At 39.7% G+C, this 19,903-nt stretch overlaps 1 protein-coding gene across 1 annotated transcript; it reads left to right on the top strand.

Moving 5' to 3' along the window:
- Positions 1-2,177: 2,177 nt before the first annotated feature.
- On the top strand, positions 2,178-19,025 carry LOC130904800 (sodium/potassium-transporting ATPase subunit alpha-1). The gene is made up of 23 exons (XM_057817833.1): positions 2,178-2,351; positions 2,601-2,711; positions 4,558-4,617; positions 5,229-5,330; positions 5,411-5,512; positions 5,584-5,697; positions 5,801-5,935; positions 6,067-6,184; positions 6,264-6,532; positions 6,608-6,916; positions 7,262-7,396; positions 8,737-8,929; positions 9,081-9,256; positions 9,355-9,491; positions 10,428-10,578; positions 11,875-12,043; positions 12,123-12,277; positions 12,392-12,515; positions 12,601-12,746; positions 12,849-12,979; positions 14,484-14,585; positions 17,480-17,571; positions 18,380-19,025. The coding sequence occupies exons 1-23, from the start codon at positions 2,340-2,342 to the stop codon at positions 18,406-18,408; spliced, it is 3,072 nt and encodes a 1,023-aa protein (XP_057673816.1). The 5' UTR covers positions 2,178-2,339; the 3' UTR covers positions 18,409-19,025.
- The last annotated feature ends 878 nt before the right edge of the window (positions 19,026-19,903 follow it).

Here is a 19,903-nt window from a genome sequence, read left to right on the forward strand (position 1 = left end):
TGGAAATGGAGGACCCTTTGTTTTCAGAACAATGGTATAGTCTTTGCAATCTTCCCACATTCCTGGAGAAAACATCCTAATGATAAATGATTCATAACTTAACTATGCAAAGATGTTGAAGATGTTTGACATGGAGGAAAAATGTCACTATACCAAAGGTTTTTGACTAATTCAGTAACTGATAATTCTTCATACTTCTTTCATTGTCATTAAATTACATGAAATGTACTCAAGGTTCAGTGGGGCTAATCTGGAGTTGAAACCATTTATAGTCAATCAGTGTCCAGCCTCTATCACATACTTGTAAAACGGAGTAACATTGGATTGATTATTAAACATTTTAAAGGGCTATATGCCTCTCATTGTCCAAAGTCCAGACCATGGCAGTCGTTCTGCTTGAGGCTAAAACAGTTTTACAGCAGAAAGTCAGGTAAACCCGATGAGCTTCCCATCATTCATTCACTGCAGTGATCTCGCAAAGGGCACATTTTTAGCTTACACGCTACCTGTAGGTGCAAGGCTATGTTTAGGGATAAACAATAGCTACAACTTCTCTCGACGTCAACATGCCCAGCAAAATTGAGAGCTAGAGTTTGGCCTGCATGTGGGAGTACAAGTCCCCAAAGAATAATAGTGAAAAGCCTGCAGAGCGTCACCGCTCATGTGTTCCAAAGGGGGCGTGTGCTTTTGTCAGAGGGAAGAATGTGCATTATGCTGTGCATGTACTGCATGAGTTGATTTGCTACGAAGCTCATGAAAAGTTAGCACCATAAAGGGGTTCAGTTTACAGAAACTACACCACAAACATCCATATGCACAGGCTTGCATTGTTCTATAGAGTTGCAAAGCATTGTTATTCAGAACGTATGAACGAACATGTTCTGGTTTTTACTCAACAAGGTTCTCACTTAGGGCCTTTTTTCTTTTACGTTAGTATATTTTTTGACAATAAAGGAGTATAAAGGAGAGAAACAACTTGTAACCTCAAACTGGTTAGGCAGTAAAATATACTGGATTTTAACAAGAGTAAAAAGACCCCTCCCCCTTCTTCGCACAGCCTTGTGACTGTAAACAGTTAGAAGTTTACTACAAACATTTCCACCCCCTGCCTCCTCCTTCCCTTCCCCCACTAGCAACCAGCAAGGACAACTTCTTCTCCTTGTCAGTTTCACTAAAAAGGAACACAGCTTCTTGATTTTCTAAACAAATTCCGGGGTCACTTCTACCCATTGTTGCCAACTTCTCATTAAGGAAAGTTGCTGTTGGTTGTCCTAAAAATCCCTATAGAAAAAATGTGGGGTTCAAAAGTCACATGTTCTGCCAGTAGTTGTTCAAATCTGAAAATTAGCTAACTGTACCGTCAAATGACTGAATATGAAACGCTGTTTCTGCTTGGTTGCTCACATCACTGTGACTTGTACACCCACCCATGTTCACGTGTCCCAACTTTCAACAATTGTCTTTTTGTATGTCGAAAGATTTTCAAGGACATTTCAGGGGCACAGCATGGCTCAGTCATTCATTAAAGCATGTTCTTTTCAGTTTTATGGCTTCCTGCTAACCAAACAAACCCTCAACTTCCTGTATGTGTTTCCTGCATCAGCAGCAGCTCAACTTTATTCACAAACACAAACCTGGCTTCTCACTCAAGAGCATTAAAGAAAAAAATCACTTCTCACTCAAGAGCATTAAAAACAAAAAAAAAATCATCTACTGAAATTTGACCGAGTAAGTTGGTACAGCTGCTAGATGTTTTCCTGAAGTAGGAGGGTCACATTAGCCTAACAAGGTTAGCATATCGTGTTATCTATCAAGGTTTATAAGCTTGAGAGTGACACTTTGTTACAACCTCTGACTCTTGGGCTCGGACAGGGAGTGACCCTGCCCCCCTTTTTTATCTTTTGGCCTTTGCCATTCAAACATATGAGTTCACTGGACTCTTACTTTCAACTAACCTTCAGTGAAAGGAGGCCTAAATTGGACCAAAGATTAAGGAGCAAATGAAGGGCACTTTGTCATTAAGTCTCCAACTTGAACATTATCGCGAGCACTCACCTGTTTAGTTTCAACCACTCCCACTAACACACTACCTGTCTCCCCTCACCCAAAACTCCTCCTCAAACCCCCCTTCCTCTAGCAGGTAGGTATAAAAGTATCCTGATGTGAAGCAGCCTATCTTCTCTGCTTGGGCGAGAGAGGAATACGAAGGGAGAGAGGGAGAAACAGAGAGAGAGGGAGAGAGAGAGAGAGAGAGAGAGAGAGAGAGAGAGAGAGGCGGGGTAGGAAAGTTGAAGTTATAGACAATTGGATTGGCTGTTCTCAGGACTTACACTGCAAGCATGGGGCTGGGAGTAAGTATTGGAACTTGTTGCTCACATGCTTTGGCCTAGTTTTGTTCTCGTCCTGCGGTTAATGTTGAGGCTAAAGTTTGCGTTCAGTTGTTTTTGCTTGAGAGGGCCTTTTCAAAGTGTTCCCTGATAGACATTTAACAAATAATTAGCACACGTCTGTGTAAATGTTTTGGTAACAAAGAGATAGCCTTTGCTCGCATGTGCCCTCTGCTATTCAAAGGCTGATTTTGTCTCTTTTTTTTAATCCAGAGAGGGAAGGATGAGTACAAATTGGCAGCTACGTCTGATGGAGAGGACAAGAAAAGCAAGAAGGCAAAAGATAAAAAGAATATGGAAGACCTGAAGAAAGAAGTGGATTTGGTAAGTAAAGGCTTGAAATGTGACCTTTCTAACCCCAAAACTATGCCACCCTGTAGGCATGACCCATCTAAGGCTCTGTCATACCACTGTCGACAACCATTGGTCACAGTCATGGCCTGGACAAACACTCAGCTTTGACCTCATGGCGTAGTCACATGAAAAGAAGGCTGTGTGCCCTCAGTTTCACAAGAGCTGCTTTCTTAACGGATGCAAGTACAGTCACGTGTTAGTTATTTCACGCTGTAAGTTATTAAATCTTCAATAGCCATGATAGGCGGTTTGCAGAACAGAAAGTTTTAAGTGTAAACATACCGGCTCAAGTGTAACTGCTCAGTGTTTTTGCATGAAAGATTATTTGATTTGAAGTATCCGGTGTTGAAAAGACATTGGAATGCCTGTCGGTGCAGTGTTTTTCAGCATGAATTTGCGTGTGTGTGTAATTTTTGAAGGTCACGAGACAGTTTCACATTAACTCTCGAGAGAAAAAGGTTTTGTACTTAAACACTGGGAAGTTATGCTTCCCAACTTGCCTCAATATTTGCCATGAAGTAGGTGGAGCTTCGCAAATTCTCTCCGTCTTTTCTTACTGGGTAAAAAAAAAATGGGCATGCAGTGTGACCTTCTTCAAATGTTACAGTGTCCTTCAATAGGTCAGGTCATGATGTTGTCAGTTGTGGAGAAAATCACTTTTTAAAATTCCAACTGCCTCTAATCTCGCGTGAATCATTAAGATGTTTTTTTTTTTTTTTTTTCCAATGAATGACCAAGTGTCTTTATTGACTTTGACAAGGTCATGCTGATCAGTTAAGGTCAGCCTACTATGCATGTACTGTGTTTCATTGTACTGACGTTACTAAAAGTGTCCCAAGAGTGCCCTTTGTAGCTAAATTGAAGTTTATTTAAAAAGAAGAAAAAAAAACAGGGAAGAGCTATAGTGCTATCTTAATAATATAAAAAGGTCCCCACTTCCACTTAAGGTGAGATATTAATGATTATGAGCTACAATGCGTCTGAACTCAAAGTCCTCGCAACACTGAAGGACACAGTACCATAACAACGATATCAGCAATGTGGCGTCACCTTGAATCCTTCCTTTTATTCACTAATCTTTTCAAAAGCTTTTCCATCAAAGATTGGCATTGTCGAACCAAAGAAGCAATAGCAGCATTAGTGAAACAATGACAAAACTGTTAATGATCATCATTTAACATCCATTTATTTCCAATGCAAATGAATGGAGATGTTGCATTTTACCTTAAAGGGTACGACATATGATTAATACAGGCTGAGGTTTATTGCTTATTCATGTTTTAAAAAATTATAACTGTTTAAATGCCAGTAAACTGTAAATGTCAGTGCAGCCAAAATTGGAGGAGGGAGTCAGATGCAGTAGTTCATCATTCAAAATTACATTGTTCTTCATTGTGGGCGTTCAAACACAAATGCTGTGTAGGCGCATGCATGCACGTCAGAGCTTTTTGTTCATATTCCACACTCATATCATTCTCTGTTACATCAGTAAGTAAATACATGAAGCAGTAAAGAAACCTTGTTGACACAACTATTGTTAAATGCAAAGCATATAAGCAATCTTCCAGTGCAGAAGGTGACGATTTCTTTGGATGAACTGTTAGTAGTTCTCCAGTTTAATGCAACTTCGCCCACACATTAGACTTTTCAATGTGCAGTAAACCTATTTATTCTGCTTGAAGTAATATTTCAAATTCGTAATCCCTAACTAACCTATGATTTAGCCATCCTTGAGTCCGCACTAGCGAACATGACAGGACATTGTACACCAAAGCGAATCTAACTGAAAATCTATTTTTTGGCTCTTCCTCTACAGGATGATCACAAACTCACCTTGGATGAGCTTCATAGGAAATATGGAACTGACTTGGCCAGGGTAAGTGTGTTGTGCTCACGCCCACATAAAAGATCGGACAGAAGCAGAATGAATGATATGTGAAGTAAAACTATAAATTCACTGGCCATATGAGCTTACATCTATCTATGGTATTGTGTAGTGTTGTTCCTTCTGTGAAAAGTCTTTTCTCGTTCGTATACACAACTACTTTCAATTCAGCAGTTTTGTCATTAAGTTTTGGCAAAGTCAATTTCTGTGTGAGGGTGACCTGGTTGAGTACACATTGGATCCAGTGACAACGCACAATACAGTCTCACATACTGTACACTGAGCACTTGACTGATGTTGATTATCTACCGAAACTTGATCTATCTCAGTTTTCCCCTAAACAAAGTCTCTGTTCCCATTGACTCGGTCAACTCCCACATTTTTATCTTCACTACAAAACATGACCTTGACGTAGAAGTCCAAGTATTATACATTCTGTTCCTGAATAACACAACCCCTCTCTTTTCCATGATTACACATTTCATTCTGAGCATGGCAATTTTAGATTGTCCTGTTTATTTATTTATTTATTAAACCAGACTTGATCATATATATGCAGTTCATATTCATTCTTTTTAGCAAAATATTTCTCTCTTGTTTAGGGTTTGTCCTCTGCCAGAGCAAAGGAGATTCTGCTACGTGATGGCCCGAACGCCCTTACGCCACCTCCCACTACACCTGAGTGGGTGAAGTTCTGCAGACAGGTAAAATTGACTTACATTCAAGCTTGAAATTTTGGGGTATTGTTCATGTTCATCGTGCATCTGAAATATCTTCTTGCCAGCTTTTTGGAGGTTTCTCGATGCTTCTCTGGATCGGTGCCATTCTCTGCTTTCTTGCATACGGGATCCAGGCTGCCTCCGAAGATGAACCTGCCAATGATAATGTAAAATAGTCTTTGTTAGTGTGTGATGAACGTATTTGTTCAGCACTGTCTAACTATTCTTTCTTCTATAGTTATATCTTGGAGTTGTGCTCTCTGCTGTCGTCATCATCACCGGTTGCTTTTCTTACTACCAAGAGGCCAAGAGCTCTAAAATCATGGAGTCCTTCAAAAATCTTGTCCCACAGGTGAGCTTCAACTTGTCCACATTATATTTGCATTAGGCACCAAATGTAATGTGGAATTCACAAAAGATTTCATTTTAACTTCATCTCACACCTTTTTTTATAGCAAGCCTTGGTTATCCGTGACGGAGAGAAGAACAACATTAACGCTGAAGATGTAGTTGCGGGAGACCTGGTAGAGGTTAAAGGTGGAGACAGAATACCAGCTGATCTCCGAATCATCTCTGCTCATGGTTGCAAGGTTGTTATTTTCATTGTTTAATTGTTTTGCTGTTGAGTTTTCCTGTTTTCTGAAGAAAAAAAAACAAAAAAACCCCAAAACATTACCTCCCAATAGATTTTAGTACATTTCATGTGGCTTTCACCCTCTAGGTGGACAACTCCTCTTTGACTGGGGAATCAGAGCCACAGACCCGTACTCCAGACTTCTCCAACGACAACCCACTGGAGACAAGGAACATTGCTTTCTTCTCCACCAACTGTGTTGAAGGTTTCGACTATGAAAAAACACCAATTCATTTTTATTTCTACAATGTTTATCGTTCATTGACTTGAAATTCTTGCTACAGGCACAGCTAGAGGGATCGTCATCAACACAGGAGATCGTACTGTCATGGGTCGCATCGCGACCCTGGCCTCAAGTCTGGAAGGGGGCAAAACTCCAATTGCCATTGAGATTGAGCACTTCATTCACATTATTACAGGTGTAGCTGTCTTCCTGGGTGTGTCCTTCTTCATCCTTTCCCTCATTCTTGGGTACGGGTGGCTAGAAGCTGTTATCTTCCTCATTGGTATCATTGTTGCCAATGTGCCAGAGGGTCTCTTGGCAACTGTCACTGTGAGTTTTAATTTGGTGAAATTTTTCTATCTTATTTTCTTGTTTGGACTCCACCATAACTCTGGGTGTCTCCAGGTATGTCTGACTCTGACTGCCAAGCGCATGGCCAAGAAGAACTGCTTGGTAAAGAATTTAGAAGCTGTTGAGACCCTGGGCTCTACCTCCACCATCTGCTCAGACAAAACTGGAACTCTGACCCAAAACAGGATGACAGTTGCCCACATGTGGTTTGACAACCAGATTCATGAGGCAGACACCACTGAGAACCAGAGTGGGACATCCTTTGACAGGAGCTCTGAATCTTGGGCAGCCCTGGCCAGAATTGCTGGCCTATGTAACCGCGCTGTCTTCCTGGCAGAGCAGACCAATATTCCTATCCTAAAGGTAATAACCCATTTTGATATTATCAGTTCATCAGACACTGAACGTTTTGGTCAAGTTCACCTATTTATAAATGTTAGTGAATAATTAAACATTGGGAAAGGATATGAGCAAGATTTATTGTAATGCCATGCTTACAGAAATTAATTACTTCAAAATCCTTATGTCACAGACCAATTCATCCAAATTATGAAATCAAGAGTTATAGTAGATTTTTGTTTATCAATTCCTTCATGAGCATCAACCCAGTCGTAGTACCACACCAGTGGTATTAACTCATTTCAAATGAAGTATGCTGAAATGGACTCTGGTGGTTGGAAGTGTCCTCACTGATCTTTCGCTTAACAGAGGGATGTAGCCGGAGATGCGTCTGAGGCTGCCCTGCTCAAATGTATTGAGTTGTGCTGTGGATCTGTCAAAGGCATCCGAGACAAATACCCAAAGGTTGCCGAAATTCCCTTCAACTCCACCAACAAATACCAGGTAAATGGCAAAAAAAAAAAAAAAAAAAAAAAAAAACAAAGAAACTGCTCACCAATGCCCCCTAGTGTATGTACTTTTTCAATAAAGGACAAACTATTAAAATTCTGAATTTATAACAACTGAGTTTTAAGCCTGCTTAATATTTGGGCAGTGTTGTCACAGATTACTTGAAAAAGTAATTTAATTACTGATTACTGAATACGCCTCAAAAAAGTAATCTATTTACTTTACTGATTACTTCATTATCAAAGTAACTAAGTTACTTTAAAAGTAATCTATCAGTTACTTTTTACCCATTGTTCTCCCTTTGCCGCCTCAACATAACAGAAAAATGACATCACATGTAATTGACATTCCGATGATTGAATTTAAAGAGGAATATCAGAATTTTGCGCTAGCTTAGCCACTCCGGAGCCCAGAAACTAACAAATATCTGACAAACTGCTTGGAATTTGTTGAAATCAACTCCACCGACCAATTAAACCCCGCTAACTGTAAGATTAAGCCTAATGTCAAAACTTCTGAATTTCGGGTTATGGTTAACAGCATATCAGTGCCAATGTAAAACAATGCAAACTGACTGCACAAAATTGCAAAGGTGTGGTGGGCGCGTACGGCGTGCACAACCCGGAAGTACTCCTCTTAACACACACGCGGTCAATTTGGCCACAAAACGTGGCGGCAACTAAGCACTTTACACTCAATCGGACTTACAACACATCCCACAGATGCTAAACGAACACATCACCTCACGGCATAGATGTGCAACACGCATATGATGTAAACAAAGCTTGCCAACTTGGAGCGATGACTGCCAGTCGTTGCTACGCCAAAGCTATGAAACGGCCGCACATGTAGGGGGTCCAACCTTTTGCTGATACCCTCCAGAATGAAGGAAAAATACTCACCTTCGTTCATGGATATCCACAGATCGACATTCACTCGCAACGCGAGCGCGAATGTCCACCCGCCTCAGTCCCACAACACGTGACGCGAGATCAAAACAGGAAATAGCTAAGAGGTTGTCATGGAAACACGTACCGGGAACCTTTTATTTTAGCATTTTCTATTGAAAATGCTCTTCATACATGACTGCAATATTCTTCATTCTACATAGGTTATGAGGCAATGAAAAAATAGTAATGCAGAGAAACTAAGGAAACTAACTTTAATCAGATTACTGGTGTAGGAAAACGAACGCGTTAGATTACTCGTTACTGAAAAAAGTAATCAGATTACAGTGATGACAACACTGTATTTGGGAGCACCGCAAATGCCTGTCTCAGAACTTTGTGAACTTCTTATTATTAAGACGAGGGTTTGCCTTACTTGTTGTGCAGCTATCCATCCATAAGAACTCAAACTCTGGAGAAACCAAACATCTGCTGGTCATGAAAGGTGCCCCTGAGAGGATTTTGGATCGGTGCTCCACTATCATGATCCAGGGCAAAGAGCAGCCACTGGATGAGGAAATGAAAGATTCTTTCCAGAATGCCTATGTAGAATTAGGAGGACTTGGAGAGAGAGTGCTTGGTAAGTCTTTCTTGAATCTAAATCTTTACACAAGGATTTAACTGTGGAAATATAGTGGTTACATGTTGTCCCTCTGCTTTTGTGGGTTTTCTATGGGCAATGTGATTTGACTTAGTGTTATGGGTATCTAAATGATATACAACATTTGTAGGGTTCTGCCATTTCAATTTGCCTGATGACCAGTTCCCAGAGGGCTTTGCGTTTGACACTGATGAAGTCAACTTTCCCACTGAGAAGTTATGCTTCATTGGTCTCATGTCCATGATTGATCCTCCTCGTGCCGCTGTGCCAGATGCTGTTGGCAAATGCAGGAGTGCTGGAATCAAGGTAGTGTCAGAACTTAGACTGCATTTACTTTCCTGGTAATTGTATCAAAGTCAGTCATCTTTTTACACCTTAACGCTTAACTTAGTCTTCTCCCAAAGGTCATAATGGTAACGGGTGATCATCCAATCACAGCCAAGGCCATTGCAAAAGGTGTGGGCATCATCTCTGAGGGGAATGAGACTGTTGAAGACATTGCAGCTCGCTTGAATGTTCCAGTGTCAGAGGTCAATCCCAGGTTTGTACCTAATTTAAAGATTGTGGTTGGGTGTTGGTATCTCAAAATATTCATGGCATTCAAATATATATTCCTTGTTCAGAGGATCTTTAAATCACTGTCTTCACTTTACTCAGCTCAAATGCTTTTACCACTGAGTCATTGCAGACAAATAAATCCACACATTCACAAACACATTCATCACTTTGCTTTGCTTCTAGAATTTGTAACTGTGCTGCCACCAGTGTGGACAAAGATGTTTTATTATATTACCTTTTAGCCTATCACATGCTGGATTCTAAATTAGTTGGTGAAACCGAGGTGAAGTGGTAAACCTGGATTTTTTTTATTTATTTTTTTGCCTGTATCTGTCATACAAAACTCAATCCACATTTCATTGTTGACTTCAATGAGAAAAATATGTTAAAATGCCTGCTTGGATGGTTATCGTGAAAGAGGCTTATGAGAGTGGGATAAAACACTGCAACTGCCACTGAAGTGTACAAAGTGATTCATTGTGTGCATTTATGAGTTCGTTCACAAAATGATTGTTTTTATCATGGTGCTGAGGGTGGTCAGTGAGCTTCTTCTTTTGCTCAGTCTTGTGTAATATTTGCACAAACTGTTTTGAGTTGGTGTTTTTTTTTGTTTTTAAAAAATGCCATTTTGTGTTTTCCTTTTTTCTTGTAGTCAAATGACAATGAATTGGAAGTCACTGTTGCCTATTTATTCGACTATCATGTTTAGCATCCCTCTCTGGACCCCATACATTGGCAGCTAGCACCCCAACATACACGTTTCCTCAAGTTCTTCGTTAGTGATCAGTGGTTTTGGTACCAGGTCTCTATGGTACAAGTTCAAATAATATTTAGACACCAATTATGACAATGACTTGACAGGACCTTTAACTGAACCAAACCAGGATGTCCAGTAAATCTGCCATGATTTCCTTTTCAGGGATGCTAAGGCCTGTGTTGTCCATGGTGGGGAGCTAAAAGAGATGTCCTCAGAGCAGCTTGATGATATTCTGAAGCACCACACTGAGATCGTCTTTGCCCGAACCTCTCCCCAGCAAAAACTTATCATTGTGGAGGGCTGCCAGCGACAGGTCAGAAATGTGTTCCTATTACTAACAACTCTTCTGACAGATTTGCTCACAGCTCCCTAAGGGGCCGTTTACACAGAGAGGCTGCTACAGCAATCCTCAACCATTGTGTTGCGGATTGGTCTCACGTTCTGCCGGCAGCGGTGAAACTGGAGAGCAAATGCGCAAGCTTTCAATTGCGGGCTCCAAAGTGGAATGATTCGATTGCAGGGCTTTCTCCGCAGACGTATAAACAGAAATTGCATTGAACTCTCTTGCTATGATGATACTGCCACACGTCACGTCAATGTGGGCATTCACAGTCACCGCTAACGGTGGTCCCCTCATCTTGAGTATCCTGTATTTTGTTTTATTTTTTTATAATAAGTTATATGTCGTTAGTGGAAAAGCTTTGAACCCATGCAAAAAATACTACAAAATTTAAGCAACACTGTCGTAGTTGTAGTCTTGATTGCGAGACTATTTGGAGACACACTACTGCAATCGACGAGGACATTCGCTCGGCTAGCCCAGCTCAGTCCTCGGCTGCTCGACAGTAGGCTGGGAGAAAGAATACGTCGCCCGTGGGACAATATTGAATGACTGAATAGATAAAAAACGATGAAGGGAGAAAAGTTTTGAAAGGCTACATAAATTAAATGCTTCATTTTATGGATGATTTTGTGTTTATACGCTTGTACTTTATACATCTTACATTTCTTTCATTTCGTTTGGTGGTTTAGGCAGGTAAAAAGGAAGGGAAGAGGAAACATGGTACTAAAAAATTGTTTTATTCTCCTTTTACACATATACACAAATACTTTTCAATGGCAAGTTAACACATGTAGCTCTGTATTTACAACTCGTTCAAGAATAAGCAAGAACTCCGTAGTCATTCAATCCATATTTTTGCTGTTCGATTAGAATCCCAACCTAGTCAAAGTTAACATGACTATATTTTGTAGTCTAGTGTAACGGAATGCAATCATTCTAATTTTCCATCCATCCAAACAGAAACCTACCAGTTTCGCTGCTAGAATATTGAAAAACATTGCAAGTTATCTGCACACATTACCAGAGTTGAGGAGGATGTCGTCAAGGAAGTGTGTGTATTGGTTGTCATGTTGTAAAAGTGCACTGCTCCCTATGGCATGGCCTAAATACTACATAATTTTTCATGCGGAATTGCGGCGTCTTTAAAACGGAGATGTAAATTAAGCTCTGCTCATGTTAACGCAAACCTGCAATTGACTGTTGATTCAGTTGGAGCTTCTCTGTTCAAACGGTCCCTAAATATGTTGGTCACTATACAACATTCAGGGAGCCATTGTTGCTGTCACTGGTGATGGCGTGAATGACTCTCCAGCTCTGAAGAAGGCAGACATTGGTGTCGCCATGGGGATTGCAGGATCTGATGTCTCCAAGCAGGCAGCTGATATGATCCTGCTAGATGACAACTTTGCCTCTATTGTCACAGGAGTAGAAGAAGGTATTGTCGTGTTTTTTATATGTTGTATTTCAGCTGCGGAATGAAGTTGTCTCATGTCTTGATAATTTATTTAATTCAGGCCGTCTGATCTTTGACAACTTGAAGAAGTCCATTGCATACACACTAACCAGCAACATCCCTGAGATTTCTCCGTTCCTCCTCTTTATCATTGCTAATATCCCCCTGCCTCTGGGAACAGTCACTATCCTCTGTATCGACCTGGGAACTGACATGGTAGGTGTTTAATATTTTATACTTTGGTCTCAATTTTATGCTGTGGGATCTGTGCACGTATACAATATGTAGCGTTGTTCATGACACCCCCCCCCCCCCCCCCCCCCCCCGCAGGTTCCTGCCATCTCACTGGCCTATGAAGCAGCTGAAAGTGATATTATGAAGAGACAGCCTAGAAATCCTAAAACAGACAAACTGGTGAACGAAAGGCTTATTAGCATCGCCTACGGACAGATTGGTACCGTTTATGCCACTTTCTCCAAAAAATGAATACCTATCTTTATGTTGCAGTTCTCAAGTTGATTGCTCTGATTTTCCACTAGGTATGATGCAGGCCACTGCAGGCTTCTTCACATACTTTGTGATCCTGGCAGAGAACGGCTTCCTGCCCATGGACTTACTTGGAATTCGAGTTCTCTGGGATGACAAACAAGTAAACGACCTGGAGGACAGCTATGGGCAGCAATGGGTCAGTGATTATCAAAGCAGGCAGTTGCTTTCAATCCTTAAATTACAAAGGAGTTCAGAAAGAAGTTAAATGCCATTATGTTTGTTTCTTTTATCCGTTCAGACATACGAGCGAAGAAAGATTGTTGAGTTCACCTGCCACACGGCCTTTTTCGCTAGTATTGTCATTGTGCAGTGGGCCGATTTGATAATCTGCAAGACCAGGAGGAACTCCATCTTGCAGCAGGGCATGAAGTATGTATTTGTTTGAATTATGTTTCAGTTGAAAATAGTACTTTTGAAGCATGTCAGTATTTACAGTGGGGCAAATCAGTATTTAGTTAAACACTAATTGTGCGAGTTCTCCCACTTGAAAATATTAGAGAGGCCTGTAATTGTCAACATGGATAAACCTCAACTATGATAGACAGAATGTGGAAAAAAAAAAACAGACAATCACATTGTTTGATTTTTAAAGAATTTATTTGCAAATCATGGTGGAAAATAAGTATTTGGTCAATACCAAAAGCCCATCTCAATACTTTGTTATGTACCCTTTGTTGGATATAACGTTTCCTGTAACTCCTCCCAAGCTTTTCATACACTGTTGGTGGTATTTTGGCCCATTCTTCCATGCAGATCTCCTCTAGAGCAGTGATGTTTTGAGGCTGTTGTTGGGCAACATGGACTTTCACCTCCCTCCTCACCCCGTGGCGTCAAAATGATAACAAGAACGGTGAGCAAAAATCCCAGAACCACACGGGGGACCTAGTGAATGACCTACAGTGAGCTGGGACCACAGTAACAAAGGCTACTATCAGTAAAACAATGCGCCGCCAGGAACTCAAATCCTGCACAGCCAGACGTGTCCCCCTGCCGAAGAAAGTACACATCCAGGCCATAACACATTCTCCCAGTCCTCTTCTGGATCATCCAAATGCTCTCTAGCAAACCGCAGACGGGCCTGGACGTGTACTTTCTTCAGCAGGCGGACACGTCTGGCAGTGCAGGATTTGAGTCCATGGCGGCATATTGTGTTACTGATAGTAGCCTTTGTTACTGTGGTCCCAGCCCTCTGTAGGTCATTCACTAGGTCCCCCCGAGTGGTTCTGGGATTTTTGCTCACCGTTCTTGTTGTCATTTTGACGTCACGGGGTGAGGAGGGAGTTGAAAGTCAGTGTTGCCCAACGACAGCCCCAAAACATCATTGCTCTAGAGGCGATCTGCATGGAGGAACGGGCCAAAATACCAGCAACAGCGTGTGAAAAGCTTGTGAAGAGTTACAGAAAACGTTTGGCCTCCGTTATTGCCAACAAAGGGTACATAACAAAGTATTGAGATGAACTTTTGGTATTGACCAAATACTTATTTTCCACCATGATTTGCAAATAAATTCTTTAAAAATCAAACAATGTGATTTTCTGTTTTTATTCCACATTCTGTCTCTCATGGTTGAGGTTTACCCATGTTGACAATTACAGGCCTCTCCAATATTTTGAAGTGGGAGAACTTGCACAATTAGTGGTTGACTAAATACTTATTTGCCCCACTGTATGTCCAAAATATCTTTAGCATCAACAATAAAAAGATCACACACATACACACTCGTAATACCTGTTTTTATCTAAAACTCAATTTGGAAGAACAGTCTCATTTTGAAGATAGGACAGGGCAGTTGCAACCCTGTCCCACAAGCATTTTAGCATTTTTTAGTACAAAATATCAACATCAGAACTGTGTTAATTATTTTCCTTTTCAGGAATCGTATCCTTATCTTTGGGCTGTTTGAAGAGACCGCCCTTGCTGCTTTCCTTTCATACTGCCCTGGCATGGACGTTGCCCTAAGAATGTACCCTCTCAAGTAAGTCAATATGCACTCGCATTACTTCTCAACTTCTTTGTTTTGGGTTTTCCATGAGTGGTGGTAAGATTGATGGATGAATTTTTGCTTTACGGGTCTGTTGTGGTGAAAGGTAAAGAGCCAAAATGAGGCAAAGCGCTGGCTTTTGTTAGTTTCGAGGGACACAGAGTAGAGTCACTGTTTTGGATGCCTTCCGGATGAGGAGTTCTGGTACTAATAAACTTGGAGTTAGCTTTGGTGAGGGCAGACCTACGGCACACCGAGGGCACTATCTTTAACAGCTGTTTTAGGAATGCCACTGTGTCCCTCTGCATGGTTGAAATGGAAGAGGTGGAAGGGAACAAAGAACTGCTAACTTCTGTATTCTCCCTATATAGATAGTCCCCGGGTCATGGCGTACTTGAATTACGTGATTTCAACTTTACGATGCTGGAGTCCCGTCCGTCATTTTATCTTCAGTCGTTTTTTTTTTTTTTTTTCTTAGTCGCGTGACAGTGTCTTCTCCGCCATTTTTTTCACCATGCTTGACCTTATATTTTACTTAATTTTATTAATATGAGATAAAATACATGTTTGTAGATAGTCATTTTGAGATTTATGGTGTATTTAGGGGTACTTAAAGGGTTAATACCGACTTGGACTGAGGCGTAGGAGGAAGTTAAAATGCCTTTCATATTTATTCAACTTTGCTCAAGATACATTATCTACCAAGATGTGAAATCCAAAATAAAGAATACTTAATGTAATGCATAATTTCCACATAGAATGTGTAACCAAGTAATCCTCCCTAATTTTCTGTACTTCTAATGTTTTTTAGGGTCATGGGAACCTACTAACATATTCCACATATCAACACTTTTACAAAATTTATACATCCATAACTTCATATCCGTTTTTTTTTTTTTCATTTTTTTTTTTTTTTCATAAACTGTATTTAAAATGTCCGTAAACATTCTGTTCATCTATCCCCCTGTCCTCATTACCAAACTTGATATGCAGGATATTATACAGTATAGACTGTATATTTTAAAGTGGTTCATATTTGATTTTAATTACTCAATCATGTTGTTTTACACCACAACCTATATTTAATACACAGATATTTACCGTAATTTCCTGAATATAAGGCGCACCCATGTATAACGTGCACCCCAAATTTACTTGTAAAATCTAGGGAAAATTATTGTTCCCGTGTATAACGCGCACCCTAATTTTAGCACCAATAAATAGAAGAATACAAGAAAACAGAGCTCGTGTAAAGATACAGAAATGCCATTTTACTGACTGGTGAAACACAGCACAAGCATAGCACATTGGTAGGTTAAAACATTACCGTTAACTGACAATATGCACGGTATCAATATGATCTGACAACTTCTCCAACTTACCAAAATCCAGGAGAAAACAAAACAGATGTGACTTTTCTTTTAAAGGCTGCTGTATAACTTGATCGTTTCATCGTGATGAATAAATGTTTCTTCCATGGATTGCTACGGTAAAATAAAAGTGAGGACCAAAGTCAGAAATTGGAACGAGCGCATCGCTACTGTAACAAGAGGAACTATAGTTATTTGGGTTTAAGTTTCCCAAGGGACGGATATAGTTGACGGACACAGAAAGTCTGTGTTGTGTTACGTTTGTTATGGTCCGAGTTGCCAAGTTGCAATAAACTTTGACTCAAATGAGTTCAAGAAACTAAATTCTGTGGTTTATGAAGAGTGAAAAGAGCAGAATTTAACACAGAAGAAATCATTCGACCAGAGTGAAGTATTACCGAAACAAAATGGTGACGTCATGTACCGTAATGGTCGGCAACGGATCGCTACATACGTTTTCTTCAACACAACATGGCCGTGTCAATAAAAAAAAAAAAATCATTTTTTATATATACTAGGGCTGTCAAACGATTAAAATTTTTAATCGAGGTAATTACAGCTTAATAATGAATCAATCATAATTAATCGCAATTCAAACCATCTATAAAATATACCATATTTTTCTGTAAATTATTGTTGGAATGGAAAGTTAAGACACAAGACGGATATATACATTCAACATACGGTACATAAGTACTCTATTTGTTTATTATAACAATAAATCAACAAGATGGCATTAATATTATTAACATTCTCTTAAAGCGATCCATGGATAGAAAGACTTGTAGTTTTTAAAAGATAAATGTTAGTACAAGTTATAGAAATTTTATATTAAAACACTCTTAATGTTTTCGTTTTATTAAAATTTGTAAAATGTTCAATCAAAAAAATAAACTAGTTGCTCGCCATTGTTGATGTCAATAATTACACCATGCTCACTCATTGTGCTCAAACCCATAAAATCATTTGGGCTTAAGCGCCAGCAGAGGCCACCAAACACCAAAAAACAAGTAACAAGCGGACTTTACACTGCTGTCATTTTAATCTGTTTGAGCGGGCCATGTGCGTTAATTGCGTCAAATATTTTAACGTGATTAATTTAAAAAATGAATTACCACCCGTTAACGCGATAATTTTGACAGCCCTAATATATACATAATATACAGTATATATATATTTCTGTCTCCATCCCTGTACACGTGTATAATGTGCACCATGATTTTACAAGTTCATTTTGGGGGAAAAAAGTGCGGGTTATATTCGGGAAATTACGGTATGTCTATTTTACAACTAATAATACTCCTATAATTTTATTGTAGTTTATGGAAACTTTCAAAAATACTTTACAATGTATTTTTGTACCCTAAGACATTTGTGTGGAATGCAGAATTGATTAACAATAAGACTACGTCAGCAATTACTATGAAAGACAGTAACAGAAAATTGTAGGGTAATGTCAGAATCGCACTAGACTCACCTTTCCGTCATGTATAACTCCTTTACCTTTCTATCCCCCAGGCCATGCTGGTGGTTCTGTGCCTTCCCCTATTCACTGCTTATCTTCCTCTATGATGAGGCAAGACGATACATCCTCAGACGCAACCCAGGCGGTAAGACTATTTTCCTCTTCTACTGTATCAGATGTTTGGAGAGTGAGTGTTATATGTGGTAGCTGTTTATCAACTACTGTCATAAACAGTTTGATGGCTGACATCCTTTCTTGGTAAGTTGGTAGTTTTTGTGATGCACTGAAAAAATTAAGAGCTTGTGGTGGTACTTTTTGAGCATTCCTGGAATGACATCAGAATCCCAGCATTTATAGCAAGCCAGCCCGCTGCACTGATCCAATATGTGCAAGCGTTTATAGCATTCAATGCTTCAATGCGGATCAGCGAACTGTGGCAGATGGTAGGTCCTCGTGGGATTTGAACTCACAACTCAGCCATTGTTAATGCTTGTTTCTATCCACTGTACTGAGCAAAACAAGCAAAACCTGTATGCTTGCTGACGAGGATGCGGCTGCATTTCTATACAGAGTATGTGTGTGTGCTACAGTACATCTACACACATGGGTGATTAATTCCCATCCATGGTGAAAAATGACAGTGCTACATTTTCAAAATAAAAAACAGTTTTCGTAACATTTACACTATTTTTTGGGTTTAAACAGATGGCTTTGTGAGAGCCTCAATTATTTTTTTACCAACGATGTTACCGGTATCTTAGGTATTCATGCGGAAAATTACAACAGCCTTTACCAGGACTTATCTTGATAGTATAACTGTAAGAGAAGCAGCGGTTGTACTCATAATGGGATAATGCTGATATAGGAAGTCTTTAAAACCTTTTTTTTTTTTTTAAATAATCAATAAGTAACCGTCAGCCAAAGTCTCTAATTTTGTCTCCTTTGGTTTCCAGGTTGGGTGGAGCAGGAGACCTACTACTGAGCCACAGTTAGACATTATTTACCGTCATGTTACATATTAGTTTGAGACCGCACACAAATGCCATCAATAAATTAATTTCTTAATTTACATGTCAATAAAACCACACTCAACTATTATGTAAAACAAGTCTGCCTCTGACTTATTTTTATCAACATGCTATTATTTGTGCTTTATCGGACACGTGGAGAGGTGGAAACTGCACTTAGAGAGTAGGAGGAGTTTTTAAGGGTCAGCGGTCATGCACCAGTGAATCACGTCTGGTCAACAAGCAAGAGGATTTTCTGCCTCAGCTGCTCCAAAAGTTACCTTGTTGAGTTGTATGCAGAGTTGGGTACACCAAGCAAAGATATTTTAAATTAAAATGACAAAACATTACCTGTTAACAAATATAACTACTGACATACTAAAATCGGATTCTGCTAGTACACTAATCATCCCATCGGTTAATCTTGTCAGCGTTATCTACAATGACCAGAAAGAGTGAGCGTGTCAGAACACTGTGCTAGTGTGTGTGTGTCCATTATCTCAAGGGCCAGTGTTTGCTAAGGGTCACTCTGTTGAGCATTGATGTAACGAGGCCCTCAGTGAAAATGAACTGTAATGCCGCTCATGCTGTCTACTCTCTGTTTACCTTTGTCATTATTAAGGCCTCTTCAATCCTCATGTGCAAACGTGTGTGTTCATTTTCATCTGTAACGCGCTAGCTAACATTACTTCCAATGATCCCCCTGCCCCCATTTACTTCTACGTCATTTTTTGTAGAAACTGATCTGGTCAACGTATCAGCAAAGGTCCACCGATTTTATATTACCATATTCTTTATTTAAACCGAACCTTATGTTCAAATCTTTTTTATTGGTTTTATCATAGTAACACAACAATATACAAATACAAACAATATGAGCGACATCCACAAGTAGACATGGAAACAACATTTGGTGCACACATTCAATGACGGGGAAAAACAAAAGGAAAAAAAAACAGGTAGACGAAACGCAAATACATAGTCTGGGATCAGTGTTGTCACAGATTACTTGAAAAAGTAATTTAATTACTGATTACTGATTACTCCTCAAAAACGTAATCTAGTTACTTTACTGATTACTTTATTATCAAAGTAACTAAGTTACTTTAAAAGTAATTTGTCAGTTACTTTTCCCAATTTTTCTCCCTTTGCTGCCTCAACAGAAAAATTTCATCGCATGTAATCGAATTTTTCAGATAAGGCTTTATCTTCGAGTTAGCAGGGGTTTAGTTAGTCGATGGAGTTGATTTCAACCACCATTGACTTGCGCTAGCTCAGCCACTCTGGAGCCCTGAAACTAACAAATAACTGACAAACTGCACAGAATTTGTTCAAAACAACTCCAACGACTAATTAAACCCCCGCTAACTCGAAGACTAAGCCTAATGTCAGAAATTCTGAACTCCCCCTTTAAAATAAAGACCTAGCCGTTAAAATGATGTCTATAAAAGTTGTAAAGCAATAAAACAA

The sequence above is a fragment of the Corythoichthys intestinalis genome, chromosome 2, assembly GCF_030265065.1.
Source record: "Corythoichthys intestinalis isolate RoL2023-P3 chromosome 2, ASM3026506v1, whole genome shotgun sequence".
Lineage (NCBI taxonomy): Eukaryota > Metazoa > Chordata > Actinopteri > Syngnathiformes > Syngnathidae > Corythoichthys > Corythoichthys intestinalis.